At 41.3% G+C, this 20,858-nt stretch overlaps 2 protein-coding genes across 2 annotated transcripts in view; one reads left to right on the top strand and one right to left on the bottom strand.

The window, feature by feature from the left end:
- cers5 (ceramide synthase 5) overlaps positions 1-15,558 on the top strand; it is a 132,255-nt gene extending 116,697 nt beyond the window's left edge. The window contains exon 11 of the transcript XR_012960873.1: positions 15,543-15,558. The gene's annotated coding sequence lies outside the window, so the exon portion shown is untranslated. The remainder of the gene's footprint in view (positions 1-15,542) is intronic.
- cyp24a1 (cytochrome P450, family 24, subfamily A, polypeptide 1) lies at positions 754-6,442 on the bottom strand. The gene is made up of 12 exons (XM_076141029.1): positions 5,999-6,442; positions 5,622-5,812; positions 5,423-5,516; positions 5,230-5,323; positions 4,878-4,969; positions 4,464-4,575; positions 3,496-3,644; positions 2,901-3,067; positions 2,059-2,137; positions 1,573-1,770; positions 1,348-1,459; positions 754-1,227 (listed from the first exon to the last, which is right to left on the bottom strand). Exons 1-11 carry the CDS (start codon positions 6,260-6,262, stop codon positions 1,349-1,351), a joined length of 1,551 nt encoding a protein of 516 aa, XP_075997144.1. The 5' UTR covers positions 6,263-6,442; the 3' UTR covers positions 754-1,227; position 1,348.
- Positions 15,559-20,858: the final 5,300 nt, after the last annotated feature.

Here is a 20,858-nt window from a genome sequence, read left to right as displayed (position 1 = left end):
GCTGTTATGGAATTTGATTGTTTATTTCATTTTATTTATTTTATATTTATTTAGTAAAAATATGTATTAAGCATAAACACGTGCAAAGCATAGTTGCTGTAACATAATGGGCATGCTTCCAACCTCATTTGGATGGATATTGTATAAAGGGATTAGGAGGCTTAGGGGTTAGGTAAGTATGGTTATACACATACATACATACATACAATGAGCCTTATTAGGTCAATGGGTAACTGATTGTACATTGAATTGATTATTGAATGTGTGTAAACTGATTTCATGCGATTCAGCATTGTGGCCGTCTTATGCAATTTTACAAACCAGGAGTTGTGAGGTCAACACTGACTTGCGTTGAGGTCTACTCCAAGGCCAAGGTCACAAGATTCCCCTCGACAGCATAGAGTGTCTGAAAATAGGCTTCTGTACTTATGCAGTTCACTTAGCCCACCAATGGCACTGCATACTGGAGAGGGCAGGTGACATGCCTGATGGCTTTACAAAGTACAGCAAATGTGTGTTTATTCCACGGTCTACCTCTTACACAACCAATCCTGGGATTTATCTGAAGTTAAGCGTTAAGTTAAAAGTATTTTCATTCTTAAAAAGGATTTGTTGATATATACCCACACACACTTAATTAGAAGCTTTTTCACATTTGGTTTGACCTGCTTGAAAATCTTATAAAAGACTCCTAAGACTTAAATCCAAGCCATGGCAATGGACCCATTTCAAAATAAAACACTGTATTCTGTATGGTTGTTAAACATTTATTTTTTGGATTCATTAAAGTGAATAAAATATGCTGTCTAGGTAAAACAATATACATTACTACAATACTATATTTGCACTTTATATACACAAAGAAAAATAAACAAATATATCACATATGTATATAACTTATTAAAGACATGAAACAAAATGTAGCATAAAGTGATACTTTGACATCTATATGTGAGGTGAGAACATTACATTTAGATTTGTGATCAGCTGCCTCAATGCAATATTCAATTTGTACACAACAATAACTGTTATTTTGGTCTCTAACTGTCACAAGTAGCATTCTTTTTTATGTTTGAGGTATTTCTGGCAAGATAACATGTATACTAATTTATGTGCCTTTTCTTCTATTTACAGAGCAGCAATACAGGGAGTCACAGGACCGTCAGGGCCACGGCAACAGTGGTATCATCTTTCTGTCGCTATGGCCAGGAGGGATAAATATAGAGCCTGGGAGTGCAGGGGAAAAGAAAATAATTAATTAGTGTGAATGCCACAGTTTTGACATCATTTCTTTTCTTGTCAAATAGTCAGGCTGAGAGATTGCATAGATTCAGGTTGTGCTCTTACCTCATCTCTTGATGAAGGCAACAGGGAGCTCTCTTTTGGGAACCAAGAGTCCCGAGTGGATCACGTCGAGCGGCTCATTGTCTGTCGCCACTATCTCATAGTCTCTGACCAGCTGTGAGAAAGGAGGGCAGAATTAGATCTGATCAGTCATAGAGTTGCAGAAAAAGTAAAAAAGTATCTCCTGTGCATGTATGTATTATGACCACAGCTTGATATGTCTCTTACCCAACACATCGCCAGCTGCAGCTGCAGCTCTGCCAGTCGCCGACCGATGCACATCCTCTTTCCAATGCCAAAGGGAACGTGGGCGAAGGGGTTGATGGTGCTGCTCTCCCGCAACCAACGCTCTGGCTTGAAATGCTTCCCATCATCAAAGTACTCTTCATTGGAGCCAAGTGCGTGGCTGTTGATCATTAAAACTGTCTGTAAACAAGGATACAATAATCATTAAGTCATTAGTGTTAATAGAGTTTTATGGGTTTTACTTCAATGACCCAGTCACAGCTTTCAAAGAATCACTTAAGCGGTTGCTTGGGAAAAATACAATAAATCGGCTTCAAGAATTTAGTGTAAGTGAGTGTTAATAGTTGCTCCATTGAGGCTTTGTACAGTGAATGGGTTTTGTTAACATGCTTAATTCAGACATCAGTCTCATGTAAAATGAATAGAGGAATGCCTGCTCTGTCAGGTGTACTGTGTTAAGCCACTTACCCCTTTGGGAATGGCATAATCTCCCAACACGGTGTCCTTGTCCAGGGTTCTGCTTGTGAAGGGAACTGATGGCGATAACCTGTAAGAGTTTGAAAAACATGCTTGGGAATATGGCCTCATTGAAGCTATACTATGACACACTAAGCTGTTTAACTGGAGCTAAACCTGGCGCAGTGTAAAATGAGGTGAGATATAATCTCCTGTCAGAGGATATATACATTCCCTTTGTAATACTGCCGTGGTATTATCCTTAAATAACATGTTGGACAACTTGTGACTGCATGAGGAAAAATTGTGGCCCATATAAGGGAGAGGAAGTGTTATAAACGTGACCATATGGAAGATTTTAAGCTGGGACCACTGGTTGCTGGTCATGCCACCACATTACATCAAGCTTGGTTTTAAGCCAGTCATGTGTGTGAGTTTTGCTTCTTAATCACTTGGGTATCAGGCCAATTCAAGATGCAGCCACTGAGCCTGATTTAAGACTGCTGACTGTTTCGATCACTTTTTTATACGGAATATCTTTCGTCTTACATCTCTACAATCAGCTTTAACATGGTCAGAGCTGTAAAGTGATGATGCTTTATCAAGTATCTGCATCAAGCATTACATTTGATACAAAATCCACTGACAAATCTTCTAAAATCCTTCAGTTGATTAACTTATTAGGAAATGTTGTTATGTCCCGACTTCATACTTTACAGACATTACAAACTTAAACTGTTGATAAAAGAATAGAGGAGGTCTAAGAGGCTCCAGGCAAATCCAGGCATTCTACCAACTTGGAATCAGATCCAAAACAGAAATCCTATGTGAACTCAAATCAAATGGTGTGTTACCTCATGGATTCCTTGAGGCAGGCCTTGAGGTAAGGCATGCTCTTGAGGTGCTCCCCTGTCGGGTCCTGATCAGGAGGCACCACCTCTTTAATCTCTGCCAGCAGCTTCCGTTGGGCGACGGGGTTACGTGACAGGTTGAAAATAGCCCACAGCATGCCGTTGGCGGTCTAAAAAAAACAACAACAAAACATAAACACAGTGAGCGAGGTGGAGGAGAGGAAGGAGAGAGGAGGAGGAGGTAGTAGTAGTAGTAGTAGAGGGAGATGTCACTTTGGCTGGAATGCACTCTAAGTGCATTCCAGCCTGGGGTCCAAAGGGGAGCTGAGGAATGTTTGGGGTTCCTCAAAGGCTCCTCGGTTACACCCACACCACATTATGCTCTGCTTTTGAAGTACTGTAACTATGGCACCTGTTTGGAGAAGCTGTTTTCCTCCCTTCTTCAGGGGAAATGGGTGAAAGGTAAAAGCTTTAAGGGTTCACTTTCCTTTTTTTGTTTTTGGTGTGGTGCAACTTTCTAAGAACCCGGTCTGTTTTTTGAGGGTATAGAAATACACAAGGAGCGATGTTTCTACAGAAATCATCACACGTCACTCACCGTTTCAACGCCTCCGATCTGCAGCTCTGTGATGGCGGCGTACAGCTCCTTCTTGGAAAGGTTACTTTGGTGTAAAATGTCACCAATCAGGTCGTCGGGTGATCGGCTGCTTTCATTCCCCTTTATCTTCTTGTCAATGTAGACTTTAGCTGTGGGATCACAAAGTGTGGCGATAAGACGGATTTGTAATAAAGACACAATAGTGGCAACTGTTCAGGCAAAATGAATCCATTTTTTGTTTCGTCTTTGATCCGAATATTTCTGTCATTACTGAAATAACAGCAGCAACAACAACAACAGCGATGCCTGCAGTCAACATCATTGTCTTCCTCCCTCTATCATCCCAATCACCCCCCCTCACCCCCTCACCCCCCCCCCCCCCCCCCCACACTACAAATATTTGGCAGCATTCTCCCCCTTAGGTCATGCAGTTTACTACAACTCTGCCATCTACCCCGAGTGCCAAGTACACAAAAACGCAGAGGCACCGGGTTCAGATCTGTCTCTCTCCCTGTCTCTCTCTCTCTCTGATCAGTGCCAGTGGGGGGCGGGGGGTGGAAGGGGGGGGGGCACTGTGTTGTATTTGTCTAATTCGACTGTGTAGTTAAACTACAGATAGAACATAATAAGTGCTTTACTCCAGTATCATATTTATGTGCAGTTTGGAGGTATTGGTACTTAATTGTGCGCTCGCCTTCTTTTAAACTTTAAACTATTTATCTGGCAGCTGTAGACCCACATATCTCAACATTAGATAAGGCAGTTAACTGTGACAAATAAGTCTTGTTTCAGCTCCATGATAATGAGGTTTCTACATGTATTTACATACATTTATACAGCTGATCTGAGAGGTGAAAGCCAGTTATGCTTATATACATTTCATGACTTGTTGCTTATTCCTTTTTACTTTAAATTCAAGAAAGAAGTAAAAGATTTGAACACATAAAGCATCAAATTCTGTTATGTACCGGTGCTGAATATGCGGTCCCATGCTTCAGTGTGGTCCTTCCAGGTTTTGGTGTTGAGGCTCTTGTGGAGCTCCACCGGTGTGACCATCATCACGCCAAACGTGCTCATCATCTGCAGAGGGAGAGAGAAAGGAAAGTTACTACGATTAACTCTCCACAGGCTCTCGCACGACTTGTACCCGCTGGCCTGTGAGACCTTTGTGAGCCTGCACCTATATTATCTCCCCACTGAGAACTATATTGGTTTGTCCCCGTGAAATCCCAGTAAATGCAATCATGTACAGGATGCTGACCCCGGCTGAGGTGAACCTGATGAACTATGGCAGCTTCTAAAGGCTCAGAGGGGGGGGGGCCTCTCTGTCCCACTGACTGTCACACATGTCACTGTAAGGAACATTAACACTTTCAACTCACCGTTTTAACTGCTGTGATAAAGTTCATCGCTTCCTCATTGACTTTCTCTTGCAGCAGACCAAATCTCTTGTCATAGAGGACTAAGCAAATGGCTAAGAGACAAAGGAGAGCACAGAATGAGTCTCAGTGCTGGATATTGATGTGGTTGTTAGATGTTCAGCTTACATTTCATTGCGAATTAACAGCGATTCAGTCTTGAATTTAAATCATTTGTACACAGAAGAGGAGCAAATCAGGCAAAATTATCCACAAATAAACTGATAATGGAATTATAAACGTCACAGGGCAGAGAAACACGACAAACGAAGTTGTATGAAACAGCAAAAAACAACAAACACATAGCTGAACTTACTCTCAAACGACCATTTATTCAACTCGAAGTACAAGTCTTCAATCTTTCCATCCACGTTTACTTTTCCAATTCTGCCAACGAAGTCCATCAACACCTGTTTTGGACAAACAATAGCAACAAAAAGTCACTTTCAGAGCCAAAAACAGACTCGGGTTGCTTGCGTGGTTCCGGGGAATCGAACCCATAAACATACCTGGTTGATTTTGCGATCGAGTTTGACCACTTCAGTCGGTTTCATGAGCTTGTGTTGAAACGCGCTCCTCACTCTCTGCCATTCTTTCCCCTCCCTGACAAATCAGTAACGTTAAAGATTCCCAGTCAGTGCGATTGCAGCATAAAAAAAAACATTTAAAGTGACAAAGGAGACAAATCGAATCCCTGTAAACACTCACAGAATGAGGAGCCCGTACGCCTCGTCCCTCAGGTCTCTGTAAGCTTTCCAGGGTTTGATCTCCAGCCTCTGGGGGTAATTGCTCTCCTTCCTGTACAGAGCCTCCAGCAAGCAAGGAGCGCCAATGTGCACCGACTCAAAAGAGCCCAGCTTCATCCGGAAGATCTTCCCAAATTTCTTGTGATAATCCACCTAAAAATAGCAGAAAAAGGCAGGAAAGAAATCAGTTAGATGCATATTCATTTTAATTTGAAAGCATCGAAAAGGGCAAAAACATTAAAATTAAAATTAAAATAAAGAACAAAAATGTAAAAAGAATACAATTCTAAAACGAAAAAAAATAGAAAACAGTTCTTGAGTGTTTGTTTTGTGCTTTACCAGCGCCTCGTGTTGTCTCGTCAGACCTCCTTTGCACAGGAGCTCCACCAGGCTTCCGACCAGGGGCCAGTTGGTGGGTCCCGGGATGGAGCGCAGGCTGGGCGCCCTGGAGGCGGCGGAGGCGTGCGGACACTGCGCGGCCTCCACAGCATCCTTCTCCTCCAGCACGCACACGGAGGACGTGGGCTTGAAGTGCTGCAGCCCCACTGTCTTCTTCCTCAGCAGCTCCACGATCTGAGGAACCTTCTGGATCTGCGCCCTCATCTTCAACAGTTGTGGTTAGAAAATGGGACAAACTTGATAATAGCGGCTATAATTCTTTTCTCACCGCTGTATGTGATCTTTTTTTTCGGGGAGTGCTGGTTTCTTGGAAGTGTCACACCTTACCGCAATATATATACCCTGAGAGTGTTTCCTCCAGCGGGGCATCGAACCAATCAGGGATCGGTGCTGCATGGTGTGGCCGTCGAGCCCACCATTCATTTATGGATCCACGTTGAGAGGATCGTATGACCCCAGATAGACCGAGGAAGTGCCCTCTCCCCCCCCCCCCCCCCCCCTCCCCCCTCCCCTTTATAAATAAACACACCGGCCTCAGTGGAGGTGATGCGGTTCGCTTGAACCGCGTTGCAGAGCGACCTGCGATCAGAAGAACCGAAACTTTGGCAAAGCAAATACTACTGCCACACTTCTGCACCGTGGGCAAATATTTGAGAGATTGCAACCTGTGTGTGTGTGTGTGTGTGTGTGTGTGTGTGTGTGTGTGTGTGTGTGTGTGTGTGTGTGTGTGTGTGCTCCTTGTTTGTGTTTTTTGTGTTCAGGTTGAAGAAGCGTTTTCAGTTTAATTGTAATTTATTTTTTATTTCATAATTACATACATGAGCCCAATCATCTATAAAGTCAAATTGGTCAAAATGCTAATAACTGTTTCAGATTCATAATGTTGAATGATTCCAAAGTGTTTATGATCGTTTCCAAGTTTTCACAATAATGTGGCACAAAAGTTTCTTACAAGCACATGAAAATCATTTTGTAAATTGAGTTGTATTGTGCTTTAGCAGGACAAATATTGGATCTCTCTCTCTCCCCCCCTCTCTCGCTCCCCCTCTCTCTCTCTACTCCCCCCTCTCTCTCTCTCTCTCTCTCGCTCTCTCTCTCTCTCTCTCTCTCTCTCTCTCCCCCTCTCTCTCTCCCTCTCTCTCAAACCCCCCTCTCTCTCCCTCCCTCTCCAATCCCCCCTGTCTCTCTCTCCCTCTCTCTCTCTCTCTCTCTCTCTCTCTCTCTCTCTCTCTCATCTCTCTCTCATTGTCTCTGTCTGTCTGTCTGTCTGTCTGTCTGTCTGTCTGTCTGTCTCTCTCTCTCTCTCTCTCTCTCTCTCACTCTCTCTCTCTCTCTCTCTCTCTCTCTCCCTCTCCCTCTCTGTCATACACAGGCACACATGGGCCCCTCACACTCATCACAGCATGGCATGACTTACAGTAAGTGACATGTGCGGCCTGCAGCAGGGGCCTCATGTTGTTCCCCTGTAGATGTACTTATTCCCAGATGCTCAGGTGGCATCAAAAACAGCCTTCAACCCTGTGTTTGTCATATTTTGGGGAGCAGGAGCCTCTCCAGATGTAACACACACTCACTCAGGACAGAACATCTACCACAACCTGTCACACTCCTCCCCCAGTGAAAACACACGTTCAAACACATGGGCAATTTTTTCAAATGCCCATTTAGACTAATAGTACAAATATGCGCCATTTGGTATTGTGGATGATCCGTGCTCCCCAAGATGTAACAGGGAATAAGGCATTATAAGATATAAGCCCAGAGCTGGAAATGCAACTATTTAGAAGAAGCAAATCAATTATTAAAATGATGCTGCTTTGTTTTTCACGATTGCCATCATTAAGTTTTTTCACGAAGGAAGGATGAAAGTATTGAAATTATTCACTTAGCCTACAAAAGCCACAAAATCCCAATTCTCCATTCCAAATGAAGTCCTACTGATTATTGTAAGTGTAACTAAATAAAATCATGTATCTACATTGGAAATGAGGCTGAGATACAACAACAATTAATTATTCATGTTGCATTTAAAATCCAGAATATGAAATTGAATAACAATTTAAAATAAGATAATAAAATGGGGCACATAAATTCATTAAAAGTGAAAAATGTGATATTAAATATTACCAAGCTTATTTGTTATTTTGATCCAGTGGAAATTGTAACATTTTAATGATTAATGCACATTTTGATGAGTATGAACCACTGCAGAAACAGAGTGGAGATAATGGCCAAGTTCTGTTTTGTTCATATTGCCCCCGTTATTCCCCCAAATGGCAAAAACAAGACTGCCAGCCTATTGAGCAAGACTCCCACCCCAGGGACTTCAACCTTCAGTGTCCTGGTCTGTGCTGACATATTGTACACAGGTTAATACTGGCAGTGTCGCTGATTGCTGGCACCACGTAGGCAGCAAGTCATAAGGAAAACATGTTTTTTCATCATGTTCTCTGTCGGCAAATAGGACTACGCAATACCTCCAACTGTGACCTTGTGAAACGAAGTCATGGAGAGGGTTTTACCGTAATGATGCTGTTATGCAGGACGTGTGCTTTGGTCATTTCTTCATCAAAGGTGCCGCCAGTGTAGCCCAGGCACTATCACAAACCCTTCATTTGATATGTTTTTGAATGAGATATGCAGAAATTATTTGCCTCCTAGAAACAAGATACATTCCTATTCCAACACTTTCTCTGATATTTTTAATAATCTGTGATTAAATGCAGATTCTTGACCGTCTGAACCCCTCATCATCTGAACATTCATGTCCCATCATCTCGTCTTTTAGATTACTCACTTTGATTACTGAGCAACTCAATTAGTAGACCAAATGAGTGGGGGCTTTGTAGTTGAGGACATCAGCAGCCAGAAAGATAAGTGATCAACTGAGATACGGGGCAGCTGACCCTCTCAGACAGCAGTGGAGTCATCAGCACACAGGGCAGGCAAACCTGATGACTCAAACTGGTTGATGTCCAAATTGACAGGTCAGTGAGTTCGGTGATTGGGTTTGGAGTGGATGTTTACTCCTTTTACGCGTGAACGTAAATGCACAGAAGCGGAGAAATGCAGACTCGAACACAGAGACGCACATTCATATTTGGCAGGCAACACAAAGAGGCACACACACACATACAGACATTTGCTTGGTGGGAGGACAGCATGCTGCTGCAAGAGGCCACGGTTACAGAGGAGGGGATTAGTTTGCTTATAAGAATCGGATTGATGGTATAGAAGTAACAGACTTTATACAGTCACATTGGACTAAGTGGTCACATACCAGCACTGACCTAGAATGTGAGGTGTCCACCTCCCTAACCCCCCTCCAAATCCCACCCTTACTCTAAGAATGAAAATATTTACAACTGTCTGAGTTAAGTAATGCAAGGAGCCCCCACCACCACCGCCAATGTGTTTTCCTCCTGTACTCACACGGTTCTCACGCTATCGGCACTTAAGCAGTTCAGTGCAGGAGAAGGATTTCTATGGTCACAATTTGATACTTCTAAATGTGCATGCTATCTTCTCGATTCACTGCACATTCTGTGTGAGCATGAAAATCCCTGACATTAAGCCAATGTTAATATACTGTAACATAAATGATTCTGATGCTGACAAACAATGGTTTCGATTGATGAGTCTTACAATAGGCTTTAGATTATTGACGCTAGCCAGAAAGTAGGTCATTCCTATTGATAGAAATGATGGGGAAAGGCCAGAGCCGCAGCTCGTAAGGAAGGAGATCTCCGTGAACTTGCTGACCTTCTGTACGCCGCGGTTGCTGTTGCCTCCTGGCTAGTTCAATCCTGTGGAGGGAAGACAAACTTAGAATCTGTCAGGATTCCCCGGTGAGGAGAGTTCCGACCTCCTTGCTCTTTGACAGCAACAAGTATGGAAAGTGTTGAAAGCAATGAGCGAGACCATGGCTCCTTGGTTAGAGGGCAAATGTCATTGAGTAACACCCTGAACAGCAGGCTGCAAAGTCACATGGGACGTCCAAAATCTGTAAAATGGAATGTTTCCTGACAGCAAGCTGAGAGTGGCACTGAACCCAGTAACGTTTTCCCCAAAGCTGTATATTACTGCTTTAGTAATGTATCATCTATGTATAAACGACAAGTTTGTTGAGGCAGAGGTGACTGGGGTGAGCTGCTTTTACTGGGCACAGATGGAAAGTTTTGGAGGTCACTGAAAGAGGTCACATACAGTTAACAAAGCAATGTGAATTAAGGGGCTTGTGGCCTCAAACTTGTGGTAGTTTCCCATCCGAAACTAAAAAGGCACTCATTAGGGTTCAGACCCTCTTCTGGTTGTGAGGAATGAGTGCAAACTCCAGGTTCACAGAGCTAAAGTGATGAGTAGAAATGATTATGTATAATTTTGTAAGTTCTCCATTCTGCCAACCTAATGAGGAAAGAGTCGATGTCTCATAGACGTTCAGAAAATATAGACTCAGATTTATCTGAGGGTGTAGTCATGTTTGATTATTGTTGAAGGAATGAGTTTAACTACTTTGTACAATTAAAATGTTGAACCTGCTGTACAAATCAAATTACATCTGCACACAATGAGAGATTTGATGCTGGAGCAAAGCAATACTGGGAACCAAAGCAAATTATCATAACAAACTATTGCACAGAGGAACAATGTATCCAAACTATGCTTCGGATGAGAGATCTTCAAGCCTTTACTAGCACGTCAAGTTGCCTAAAATTTGCTTTTCTTTGGATACCGTGACCTGGATGACTGAGAACATTCACAGAGGAGTAACAATGTAGTCTTTTGAACAGACCAGATAGAAGCTGCCGTTCTTTTTGGACTGACACAAAATAAAGCAATCTGCTGAAGATAAGTGACATGAGCTGATCTGGTGATGTTCTTGGTTAAAAATGCGGAAGCACCTTGAATGGCCTAAGACCATCTGGCCAAAGGTGACATGCAAATCTGTTTGTCAGCGTGAAGTCAATCCAGATTATACAAGACAAATACTGCTCTGCTTTTCACCATACCTGGATACATGTATCCAATAGGTTAACAGGGATAATCGTCTGTAGAGTGGGAAGGCCAGCTAAGTTCACAACTATTTAGGTCACTCCCATTGCTTATTTTGAAATATTTGCATTTTCAGCTGAGGATTCAATAGAATGAGTTCAACTCTGACCACACAGGGGATATAATATCCCTTCATCCTACTGAAATTATACAGTAGCTCTCTGAAGTTCTGCAGCCGTTGCATCACCATTGCTGCCATAGAGTTGTAGAGCCTTTCATCGGCCCTTTGATTACATTGCCAGCACACTCCAGCACACTTTGACCTCTCTGCTGCCCTAAACCGCTGAGGTGAATTCGTCAAAGTTCTCGACCCACAGATACAGTGTACTTTCAAGGCATCAACTCATTGCCCTGCCTCCACTATCTTATCATTATAAACAGAGGATCAGGGTGGATGTCATCATGCACCGGTGTCCTGTCAGCCTGCCTGCTGTTGGGTGCTCACTGGAGGTCGCGCATGGCAGAACCCAGATAGGCTTTACACATAGATTCACACCAGGTTTGTTATTTGTGCTTGAGGTGGAGTAAGGGAACTCAAACTGCTTAATGTAAACTGTCTCGTAGAGACATCATAATGGTGCACTATGCCTTGCCTTGGCAAATTAAAAATTAGCAATTGCAAGGTGACGTTGACATTAACATGGAGAGGCACAAGCCACCGTTGGTCAACAAAGTAGCTAGTAGACTTGATAATCGGCATCATCTCAGGTTGAATAATAAAAAGGTGTAACACTCTCGCTGCTACAGTGTGAAGGTAAATCTCCATTGGTGTCTCAGGAAAGACCAGCATGTTCCATATTAAGTTACAGCCCCTTTTCACAGCTGCAGTACTTTTGTTAGGGGACATTAATCATGGCTGTTTTTGGAGTGGGACTCTGAAGAGTTAGAGAGTTTGTTGTTCTTCTCTCCAGTTGCAGGCGTGACCATTCACAAAGTGTTAAAAGCAATATGGCCCCATTGCTGAATGATTGGATTATCTCTTACACATGAGGAATTCAAAATGACCCATAAAGTAATAGTGATGACATAATGATGACTTTGAGATGGAACTCGATTGAGTGATGGACAAGTCAGCTTTATGAACAGATGAATTTGCTGAAAATTTCCATCTGGATGTTTTTCAGGGAATTTTGCTCCAACAGCTTGTGCTCTTTAGGAACCTCTACTGTATGTCTTTCTCACTTCCCTACACTTCTTGGAAGGCATCTTTGTATTGTAGTCTCATCTTCCTTAGCTGCAAACCTGACTGTGGCTCCACAGTTGGAAGATGTGCTACAGCCCATTAGTCTGACAGCAGCTATCCCACAAACAGAAAACTCATTGCTCTTTAAATGCACATTTTAAGCTGTTTGGTTTTAACCAAGTTTTTATTTCTGTAAGAATAACATTTTTCTCATATTGCCGGATTATTTTTCAGTTTTTCTCTTACAAAAACACACAGCATTAAAATCTAAGTAACATGGAAATGATAATGTATATCAAAGATGATTGCAACGTAAAACAAAAGTGAAGTAATTGTGACGTTTTTCTGTTTCATTTCAATTTAACAGCATAAATATTTGTAAAGATTAAGAATATGAAACATGTTGAAGACAAAGACGTGGGAAATAGCAGCTAAGTTTTGTTTGGCGGTGCCTGATTTTGCTTCGACATAACCTGTTCTGTACCATGCTGCCCGTGGATCAAAAGTTACCATGGCAACAGAGTGTGATCAGGCAGGTTCATGACATCAAAAAATCAAACTTGAGCCTGTGGTTGGCTACCCAAACCCCTTAATCTGGCTTGGTTGCACAGGCCCCAGATCTTGGAACTGATGGAGACACTCCACTACCTCCTCACCCACACTAAGTGACGGGAACGACTTCGGTCATCCTTCTTTATTTAGAGCATTCTGCATTAAGAGATGAAAGCGTGTCAAGGATAATACCATAACAACGGCGTGTTGGAGGACAGCGTTGTTTATCACAGAATGATGGACAGTTCTACGCTCGAATAGCAGCTGTTACAACAATAACTGGAGCACCGGGTTACAGTAAGGGGCCTCACGTATACACTTCTTGGAAAGGTTTGTGCGGTGGTTCCTGTCTGGCATGTGGCATGTGTTACTCCTCATTCATAAAGGAATAGAGCAAAGACTGGGAGCCCCCACGGGAGCTCTCAGGATCAGGCAAACACATCTGAGAAGGCCCTGCCACTCAACTGGTGAAAAACATTCCTCAGCGTACAGTAACAATATCAGGTTTCATTGGGAAAAAAAATATATTGCTCAGTGGGGTAGTAAACACCAGCAGAAATACTCGGAAATGGCGAATAAAAACAACCCACAGGCATGTTGAGACAGTAGCTGAACCCCGGCTCACTGGGAGAGTGTGTGTGTGTGTTTGTGATAAAAGTTTACAAGTGTGGACTGAGCAAGTAAATGGGATTTACGTTTAATACTTAAGCTGGGGTGATGAGTTTCAACTGCACTTTTATATACACTTTTTTACTTATTCCTTTAGAAAAGGGAGAAATGAAAATAAGTAATGAGTAACACTCATACAGTACAAATGGGAAATGAAAAAGAAATCATTAAGAAAAAAGTTTGTAGTCGCTCAGCACTTCTAACGCCACTATTTTACTTTTGAGTAATGGAGTGAATTGAGTAATTGGTAATGTAAATCACTGCCCATTTACAAATGATGATGTCATATTATTTGATGTTGGTTGTTGCTACAAGAGCACACACAGGTCCGCACAGCACTGTGCTGTGTGTGTGCAGGAGAACCACACCTACACGGTTTCTATACATGTGTGATTCCGCTCCATCCTTTTCCATCATTCCTCATTTTCTGTTATCTTCTGTTGGTGTTTACATGGTCTGATGTGGCTTCAATCACTCATCAGTCACGGCAGCTAGCTACATCTGTCTGGCTTTGGTGCCAGGCTGCAGGTTGTGCCCAGCATGTGTACTGATGTGGCAAAAACGGGTGAACGCCTGAGGTCATCCTGCTTGATCAAAGGACAGCTTTAACATACTATTCACTACATATGGGCAGGGGTGCCTTGGCTGTTTCGGAAAGAGTGACAGCAGATTACTCTGTGCTCCATATGTGTGTGTGTGAGTGTGTGTGTTTGTGCATGCGTGTGTATGTGGTAAGGAGGACTCTGCATTGTTATGAGCTGTGCAACTGAGGTGAGATATTTGTTGGAGAGGAGCCAACTTGTTGAGTTCAGAGGGGTCCTTGTGTACCCTGCTCTGAACTCTCGCAACCTTAGTGTGTGTGTGTGTGTGTGAGCGTATCTGTTTGAGTGAGGGTAAAGAGGGGAAGATAAATGAGTGAATGCGCAAAAAAAACATGCACTGGTCGACCTCTTCTGTGCCAATAGGGTGAAAGCGATGCCCCCTCTATCCACACACACACACACACACACACGCACACTTTGCCCACAATGGCCTCAACACTTATTTGCGTAGATGTGATGACAATAACCTATAGTCCTCCCACTTTGAAGCACTCTGTGTGTGTGAATGTGTGTATCTGTGTCGCATATATGTTCTAATATTCTAATACATAAGAGTGACAGCTAACAGTACAGTATTACCAGGTGAACATGGACAAATGGAAAATGGACAGGAGAAAGATGATTGATACAAGTTTACAGTATTTGCATCACAAACAGATTAAGAGAGAATCAATGCTGGTACTCACCTGTGACATGTATGTTTCTGTGTTCCCTGTATGTATGTCCTACATGTGTACAGTATGTGTGGTGTTTGCGTGTGCAGAAGGTCATACATGGCCACTCTTTGTCCATGTGGGATGATTATCAGGGGCCAGAGGGGCCACAAAGTTACTGACCTCTCCAGAGATGTTATTACACATGGACGAGGCCACCCATCTGATCGTTAATCCCTTACTGCCTAATCACACCAATGGATATGCGTGTGTGTGTGTGTGTGTGTTTGTAGGTCCCTCTGGCGTTCTCTCTTTCCCTGTCTCGTCCTCTCTGTTTTTGCTACTGTATTTCATTTGACTTTATCGATTTCTCCCTGAACCACCTCCTCAAGGTCTCCCACTGGGGACTCTGATCTGTAGCTGAAAACTTGTTGTGCACTTTTTGTGACTGACGACAAGCAGAAAAACAGTCTGTCAGTAGTAAAAGTTGTGTGGTGTAGTTACTCTTGTAATCTCACAGTGACAGTTTATTGGGTGGTAAATATTACCTTGGCGTAACGGAAGGCATTTTCTCCAAAAGAAACCTGTAAAACTGGAATTGCCTCTGCTGAACATTGATTTAAACCTCTGGGACGCCTGATTTACTGGTGTTATTTGCATCCAGTGTGTTAAAAGTTAAAAGTTAAAAGTTCAAGTAGGAGTTAGCAGGAATAAAAAGAGTTACATGCATCGTTCTGTGAGAAATGTGAAATTTTAGTATAGAATTGAATCAGATCAATAGAATAGTAATAAACACTGTTGAAATACACTATTGTTTCATCATTTTATGTGGTTATTCTCTAGAAAAAATGTAGCAGCTGCAGAAAACATCAACTTAAATTTGGTTGTTGTCTCCCTTCAGTCCCAATATGAACGGACCTGAAAGCAGCTTCCAATCCCATGTTTGGTTTTTTGGAGGTGGGGCAGCAGTTGTTATTTAAATTTGCATCACTGTAACTTCAAATCATCATCGTCTAAATATACACTGAATTTTCTGCATTTTCTATTTGGAAACCAATCCAACTCAAGTATCACTTGTGAATAACTGATGTGTCCATGCAAAGTCATCTTTGTTGTCGATGCTTTGGCTAAAAGGGTCTCGGGGTCAAAAAAACATCTTGCGTCCGTGGTCCATTTATGGTTCGAAGAGGAAGGGGGGCAAACTTGGAGATATGAGGTTTCTGTACAACACCATCAGCATGTTTATTTGTGTAAGCTGTATTCCATATCAACCACATATTAGGAAGTCAAAGGAGATGCCCGCCTGTTTAGCATTAAAGAGTCACTGTGTCAACATGACCTGATCAAATAGCTATTACACGTTTTGGCAGCACTGTGTGTGTAAAGTTCTCCATGTGCTTGTTTGTGCAATTAACGGACCTCTGCCAGGACAAATGGTAGCTTGTTGTGAAATGATATGTGATGTTCGATTTGTTAGTCATGTGTTTGTGTGGGTAATTATTGAGTCTGTACTAAATAATATTTGCTGTCTCATCTCATTCTGTCTTTGCACTCAGAGTTGTCACTTTGGCTGATTACTCCTATTCTTGCAAAATTTTGATCCTTTTTAACACTGAGATGTTTTTTTCGTTCGGTTTTGATTGTAGTTTAGAAGGTTGAGCTCTCTACTGTCATTGTGCCCCATCAGACAATCCTTCAACAATTCTAACTATTAAAGGGGGCCTATTATTACTATTATTATTATTATTATTATTATTATTATTATTATTATTATTATTATTATTATTATTGTTGTTATTATCTCTTTTTTATTGATTTTTATTTCCCCTTACCTGTTTTATGAAAAGAAACAGCTGAGGATTGAAACCCTTTCCTGAAATGTCTTGTATCGTCAGAAATAACTAAATTAAAGAAGAAATTAACCTCAGAGGTGCACCAATGGGTACAGATAAAGAATCATCAATAGTTATTTTTACAGTTATTTTCTTTCAAAAGAAAATCCAAATGTTTTGAGGTTTTAATAGTTTTAATCTTAATGTTTTTACAAAATCTCTATCCAGATTTCCCAAGCCTTTAAAGTTGTTATGTCAATTCTGTCGCTATACTGTTTACCAGTGACTTGAAAAAATTCAGTTTCCTCAACCTTTGTTTGAGTCCAGTTTTTTTTGGGGGGGGGAATCTGAAATGCCACACCTTAAATTATTCTTCACAAAATCAGCTATAGAATTGCAGACGCTTTGCTTGAATATATGTGGTCATTTATTTTTGTATAGCAGCACATGTGACAGTATCGAAAGATATGTTTTGCTTATATTTCTACGAAGGATTGACACCTCCTGTAAAGAACATTTTTTTGTTTCATTAAAAGAAAGGACTTTCCTCTTATTCTACTATTGTATGTATTTTTTTCAGAGAGCAAAACATATTTTTGGTCTTATTGCTGGTGGAGCATTATGGATGTTGTCATTTTTCCATGTTAGTATTATTAAATCTACTTTTTGTCTTCTTCTTCTTCTTCTTCTTCTTCTTCTTCTTCTTCTTCTTCTTCTTCTTCTTCTTTTCTTTCTTCTTTTCTTATTATTGTTATTATGATTTGTTATGGAAAATTACAGCACTGTTGTACTCTCGCCATTTATAAAATGCAATTTATGAAGCACTAACCTTGGGTATGCAAAGTTCTCACACAATGTTTCCTGTTACAAATGTTATCACAAACTAGATACAGCAGATACACGTTCCATTCCGTCACTCCCTGACCTCACCCAGCTGGTGAACCCCCCCACCTGACCCTGACCTTTATCAACCCTGCTACTGTGCCCTTCTGCCTTGGTCTGCTCCTCTCAGCAGTTCATACTACAGACCCACTTTAAGTGAACTCTCATTTCTTCTCAGAATAAACCACAAGAACTTTAAATCCTGATTTACCGTCAGACCAATTATTTTCCTGACATTATCATTATTAATATCATTGCCATCGTCGTTAATGATGATGATTTTGAAGTGTACACAGCAGTAATGTGAGTGTACAGGTACAGCATACACACCATTTGCCCCTGTGGATAATATCACACAGTGCACACATGCTGGTTGTTTACCCTCATACAAGGCCTTTAGCAGTACAAACCTTGATATGTTTGTCTGTTTGTCCCCGCAGCCGCTTCAACACTGACACAGATTCAATATTGCCATCGTGTTTGGCTTTTTCACAAGTTTTGAACTCAGAGCCTTTGACGGACAGATAGAACACACAAAAACACTGCCAAGTGTTATAACACAGGCAGGATTCACTTTACCTTTGGTTTCTCAACCATACTCTTTGCCTTGGAAAGCTGCCAAGTGTCATTCACCTGAAATGTGTGTAGCAATGAACTCAAAACAAGTGTCATGTGTTGGTTTTGGGTACAGGGATTTAAAAGGGGGGTTTGGGGAAGGTCAGAGGAATCATTTCAGCATTTAGGGAAGGTGACACTTTCTTTATTTTCCTAATTTTCAAATGACACCTGTATAACATATCAGGTGGATAAAGCAGCACCATGATTTATCAATTCACAAGATACAGTTTATGTAAACAGGAAAAGACTTGCAACTTGCAAAGCATTTATTTATTAGGGAGGCTTTTGCTTTAACTTTTATCAAAATGTTATGATTAACAGTGAAATGACATTCAAATTAGGTCACTGACATTTTTGTTGTTTTGCTCTTTGATGAAGCAAATTTATTTCTAATTAGATTACTGCCTTAACGATGGTGTAATCAATAGAATACGTGATTACTAAAATAATCGATAGCTGCAGCCCTAGAATTTGCACCTGCCAGACCCGCAGTAGACTCATGGTCTGTAGAATGGACCCGCACAGACCCACATAAACACATGGAAAAGCCTCTAAAAGTGACGATGATCGTGTTGAAGTGATGATATTAGGTCTACCAATAGAACCCACAGTTTTTGTGAACTGACTATTTAATTTAGGCGAGGATTTTAGTAATCACAAAAGCTTGTCATACTGTAATTGGCTCTGTACTGACTAGATAAAGGTGTTACCTGCGTTCAAAACTCTTTTTAGAAGGTGAAAGTAGGCAAAGTCACTGATGCACATAGCGGCAGATTTATTGTTGGTGCACCAAGCAAACCAAAAGCTATTATTGTTTTTGTTTTTTTTATCAGTGTGTCCTGTGAGACAAACCTACCAAGAAGAACATAGTAACATCTGCAGCATCTCTCTCCCTCAAACATAAGAAATACTGCAAATTACATTCTCTCATTTCACTATTAGGACAACTGTATTCGGTTTGGGTTTCCGCATAATTTGTTTCTGCATTTATTCAGGCTGGATCATCCTCGTCAAATATGTGTGTGCCTTAATTTTTAATATTTACATATGCACAGTAGTACAGGTTAATTACATTTACAGTACAATATTGTTCTAAACTGGCATGAGACAAGTGCTTCTGCTTAACTTAGATAAATGATGCCCTCTACAGTTCATTATCTGCCTATGAAACAAAAGCTGTATACAGATTTGAGTGGTAAATAAGAAAGTTGGTTATTTGTCATCAACTCATCATCAACCTTAATTCAGTGTCAATCAAAACAACAGACAAACTGATTTTTAGGAGACACAACAAGCCCCAAAGGACGTGACTTTGCTCATGAACAGAGTTTAACATGCAAAATATTTAATTGTAAACGGTGTGTAACATGGGAGTCTACCAGAAAGGCTGGGACACAACTTTAGGACCAAATGTCTCTGTATGTACAAACAAGCAGTTTGGTAAGCAGTTTCTCTAAACATTGATGAACATGATTCCTAAACTGTCAAGAGAAATATAGGAATGGGAAGTGAACGATCAGTGATTGCCCCATAAGCAATTTTACCACTGATATGATGTTAAGCAAGGCACATAACCCTCAACAGCGCCTGTTGTTTTAGTTTTTTGCTGAATACTTCTATTGGACATGGCAATGAGCATACAGTTATGGGATATTTTTGAGGGATTGTCTTTTTACACAGAGAGAAGGGGAAAGGGGGAACAAGAAAGAAATAGAAATAGAAAAAGGAAAGAAATAGTGATTGGGAGCTAGGAAATGTGATACACATGTGGACAAAATGCACAAGGAGACAAGGAAACGGTGACTTGAGCTAATGACATATACATTTGGGGTGTTCTGTACCGGAGTGATATTAGTGAAGTCACATTGTCACGGTTCTGTTAGTTTGGTCGTTATGAGTAGCACATTGCCATATACACATTATATTCTTTACATGCCCCCCATAGAGAAGAAGACAACTGAAACCATAAAGAGAACCAATAGTCATGATATTGAAACAATGGGATGACAAATAGAGCGACAGAAACTAGCCATAGCCAGCAAAGTTTCTGTTGCAATGACACAATAATGAAATCCCAGGGTTTTAGATGACATCAGTGTTGTTTGATGATCTTGTAGGTACAGTTATTACAGGATGACGACATACAACACTGCAGACAGCTTCCTGTTTTATTGTATTTTAACTTTATTGTACTTTTCTTGTGCTTTTACCCTATTGCACACCCTCTAAAACCCTTTGAGACATTGTATATAATTGTGGGCTACAGAAATAAAGTTGCCTTGACTTGACTTGTGGAGCTGCTGCATTTAAGTTACTGATTTCTAGTTACTAGTCTTGGATTTGAAGTTGACTCATACCTCCTGCTCCTTTTCCTTTCATTCCTAAACACACTGAGCTTGATTCCTGGACGTAGCTTACAAAAGAGATTTGTTTTAGTTAGGTACACATACTTGAAATTGTACCATCAGATAAGGGTTATTTCAGACCTGTATGTGTTTTTCCATTAATAAAACCTCAACCTAGGCTATGTACTCCTCCCAAAACGGACATGCTCTGTTGATGTGCGAGAGAATGTGGGTGAACCCCAACTTCTTATAGGAGGATATAGCAGCAGGATATAGGATATAGCAGCAGTACGAAAGACACTGCCACCGCACCATTCTGTTTGCCCTGTATAGCCGCAATGCCAATGATCCTGGACCTTCCACACACCTCAGCCTCAATCACCCAGAAGTAGTCATCTGGTCTGCTGAGATA

The sequence above is a fragment of the Genypterus blacodes genome, unplaced genomic scaffold (assembly GCF_046128005.1).
Source record: "Genypterus blacodes isolate CSIRO-AG114 ecotype Tasmania unplaced genomic scaffold, CSIRO-AGI_Gbla_v1 ptg000017l_1, whole genome shotgun sequence".
Taxonomy (NCBI): Eukaryota; Metazoa; Chordata; class Actinopteri; order Ophidiiformes; family Ophidiidae; genus Genypterus; species Genypterus blacodes.
The sequence above is the reverse complement of the archived record's forward strand: the minus strand, read 5'-3'. Positions and strand labels throughout refer to the sequence as shown.